Here is a 2,939-nt window from a genome sequence, read left to right as displayed (position 1 = left end):
CATTATCCTTCTTTTTGATAAATTCATTAGCTTCGAATGCTCATGCTCTGATATAGAGAACCTTCCCAATCCTAGGTTTGTGCTTCGTTTTGGAATTTTAAATATGACACTCACTTTTTGCCTCCACACAAATTCCATTAATTTGGCAATTATAATTTTAACATCCCAATCTTTGTTCCATGGTCGAAAATTTTAGCAAGCCTGTAAATCGTATAAGAGATTTTGCGTGAGATATTTGTCTAGATTATTTATTAGCCCGATGTAGTTATATTGGTAATTGGTTTGGGCAGAGGTGTGTGACCTGTTGCCAACAACAATCTCAAACTAATATATGCAAGCAAGTTTTGTTCATAGATTAACAAGAAGACAGAGCAAATATAAATGAACAAATTCTGTACATGAAGAGTAATAGAAATTAATTTCCAAATAGTACACAGAACAATGGGGGATTACATTTGAACCTTTTGCACCTAGGTTGGGAATAATCTTACTGACCTGAAATAACAATAACAATTGAAAAATATGGAACATTACCTTCAACTCCTGGAGTTAAGATATATAATAGCTTCCGTAATCATAAAGTTGTTTTGTTCATAGACTATAAGCCTCAGAGCAAACAATAACAATGGCTAACATAGCCAAGCGTTGTACATGTATAAATGAAAAAGGATAGAATTGATGACAGGACAGGAGCAGTTTCTGATCCATCTGGAGAAGCCAAGCCAGACACGACAACATAGTAGAAGTATTTTGTACACAAACCATTTTTTATGTATCATTTTCTCCTTGGACGATCAGGGTTCCAAAAAAACATCAGCGACTATTCAAGCAGCGGCCTAGTAGGGTTTGGCTGGGGTACGCTTCAGCGTCTTCACAACAAATGGATCCTTGCTACTCTGTGACAACAACAATTTATCCCAAAAAATACACAATATCAGAAATTTGAGATCGAATCTAGCGAAGTTGCAAACTTGAAATCACTGGTTAGGAATATTGGTACTACCTTGAGGCAAGTCCCACCATCAAGATCGCAGACTGGGTACTCGCTAAGGCAGCAACTGTAGTGATCATCACCGCAGGTGGTCGAATCAAGAGGGCAGCGGCCCCAGGCATAGCAGTGGCCTCCGAAGTCATACATGTAGCAGCAAGTGTTGCTCTGAGGGCAGGAATAATAGCTGTCACACACAGTGGGAGGCTTTATTGGGCTTGGGGGAGAAGGCCCAGGGTTTGGAGGGTTGGCACCCTTCTTTACAGGGTAAGATGCCTCCATTGCTATACCACAAATACCTGTTGAAGCTTCTTCAAGGTTCCTCTGCAGTCTGATGAATCCCTCCTCTCCCCAGCTCTTTCCCCAAGAATTCTTAACAATCCAGTAGTCTGTGCTCGACTCTGACCCATAGCCCACCAGAGTCATGCCGTGGTCTAGCTGGGTTCCGCAGGCGCTAGTGAACACACCTTGGAGGTAGATTCCATGGAAAATTAATCAATTGGTAAAATCGCATGGCAAAATCATTAATCGCGGAAAGATAAGCTTAGCCAACGGAATTTACAGCATTTCAAGTGGTAAATTCCATGGGAAATAATTAATTGTTAAAGTCACATGGAAAAAAAATTAATGGCATCAAGAGAAACTGACTCGCAATTTTTTTTTTAGGGTTTATCACATGTAGATTAATGAAGACGACTTATACTAAATTGATGATTAAGATTTGAAATAATTAAATGATCATTCTTCACAAAATCAAGTGCTCATAGATTCGTAAAACTGGAAATCCCTCTCGCTGGCTTCGATGGCAACGCTAATTCGCTGATTAGCCGCAATGTTCTTCAATGATTTCTCATCGTTTTCAGGCACATCTTCGTAGTCATTGATTGTCATCACATGGGCATTTTTCTATACATATACATGCAAATTTATCAGTCATGATAAACTAGAAAAATCGGCAGGTAGCGGGATCGAATCCCGCTTAAACAAAATACCATGAGAATTACCCTGTAAGCGTCACATGATCCATCGTAGGCCGTGTAGGGGTAATCCTCCTCGCTGTCAAGTCCACCATTGTTTATGATAAACTCGAAAGCGTAATCCATGAGGCCATCGTTGCATCCTTGGTTGTAAGAAGTATCATAGTCCACCAGTTCTTGCTCGGACAGCGAAATCAAATCGCCGGTCACGATTTGATTGATTCCTTCAACGGCTGCCACAGTTGAGAACGCCCAACAACTTCCTGAAAAAATCGAACAGAAAAAGTACAATACAGGGCATTTTTATGGTCTAGGGTCTGAAATTCAGGAGATAAAACTTCTCAAATAAAAAGTACTGTACAGGGCATTGTTATGGTCTAGCTGACATTGTAGTACTTATCGGTGCCGAGATCCTGGACCTCGATACCCTTTGATCGGAGGTGTTCGATAAGGGAATCTTTGAGCGCGCAGCCGAAGTCATTAGCTCCTGCAATGATCTTGAGAGGCTTATTGGCGTCAGTGCTTCCCATTTTCTTGGACCGCTAATGAGGAGGGTTTGGGAGGTTGGAAAAGCAATGAAGGGAGCGAGGGTAGTGTCGAATGTAGAGGGAGGAGTTTGTGCAGACAGGTGCATGCACCTGGACTTGGGATTGTGCTGCACCCAAGTGGTGTCCTGGAACTTTGACGTAAAATGCGTAACAACTCGCTGTAAAATCGGCAGCAGAAACCACACTTCAAATCAACGGTTGAAAGTGTCTCACTTGATCGAACAGAGCAGGGTAAAAGTGTAGACGATTGCTGATGCATAGGAAGGCATATCGGCCTAAAAATTTCTTATTTAGTGGAAAATTACATTTTAAATTTAAAGTGAGGAAGATGTGTAATTCCTTCAATGTTTAACATTGTTTGTTTTTTGTAAGTTGATACAACATTTTTCTATTAATATAAATATTATATTGAGATCATGATTGTCC

General features: G+C 40.5%; 1 protein-coding gene across 1 annotated transcript; it reads right to left on the bottom strand.

Annotated features, from left to right (window-relative positions):
* Positions 1 to 836: 836 nt before the first annotated feature.
* Positions 837 to 2,495, bottom strand: LOC149178532 (cysteine proteinase mucunain-like). The gene is made up of 5 exons (XM_089422131.1): positions 2,393 to 2,495; positions 1,993 to 2,228; positions 1,755 to 1,894; positions 1,004 to 1,457; positions 837 to 896 (listed from the first exon to the last, which is right to left on the bottom strand). Exons 1-5 carry the CDS (start codon positions 2,493 to 2,495, stop codon positions 837 to 839), a joined length of 993 nt encoding a protein of 330 aa, XP_089278257.1.
* Positions 2,496 to 2,939: the final 444 nt, after the last annotated feature.

This window comes from Pinus tabuliformis, chromosome 4_1 (assembly GCF_031772625.1).
Source record: "Pinus tabuliformis cultivar Carrire ecotype Pingquan chromosome 4_1, CPIR1, whole genome shotgun sequence".
NCBI classification, from domain to species: Eukaryota; Viridiplantae; Streptophyta; class Pinopsida; order Pinales; family Pinaceae; genus Pinus; species Pinus tabuliformis.
Note: the sequence above shows the minus strand (reverse complement) of the source record. Positions and strands in the feature narration are given on the sequence as shown.

What these genes read in the sequence shown, in the direction of transcription:
- LOC149178532 (XM_089422131.1), bottom strand. Translation starts at nt 2,495, where the DNA reads ATGGGAAGCACTGACGCCAATAAGCCTCTCAAGATCATTGCAGGAGCT. An exon ending in CGAACACCTCCGATCAAAGG is followed by an intron (nt 2,229 to 2,392) that starts GTATCGAGGTCC and finishes CGATTTTTTCAG; the next exon opens with GAAGTTGTTGGGCGTTCTCA. An exon ending in GATTTCCAGTTTTACGAATC is followed by an intron (nt 1,458 to 1,754) that starts TATGAGCACTTG and finishes AATCTACCTCCA; the next exon opens with AGGTGTGTTCACTAGCGCCT.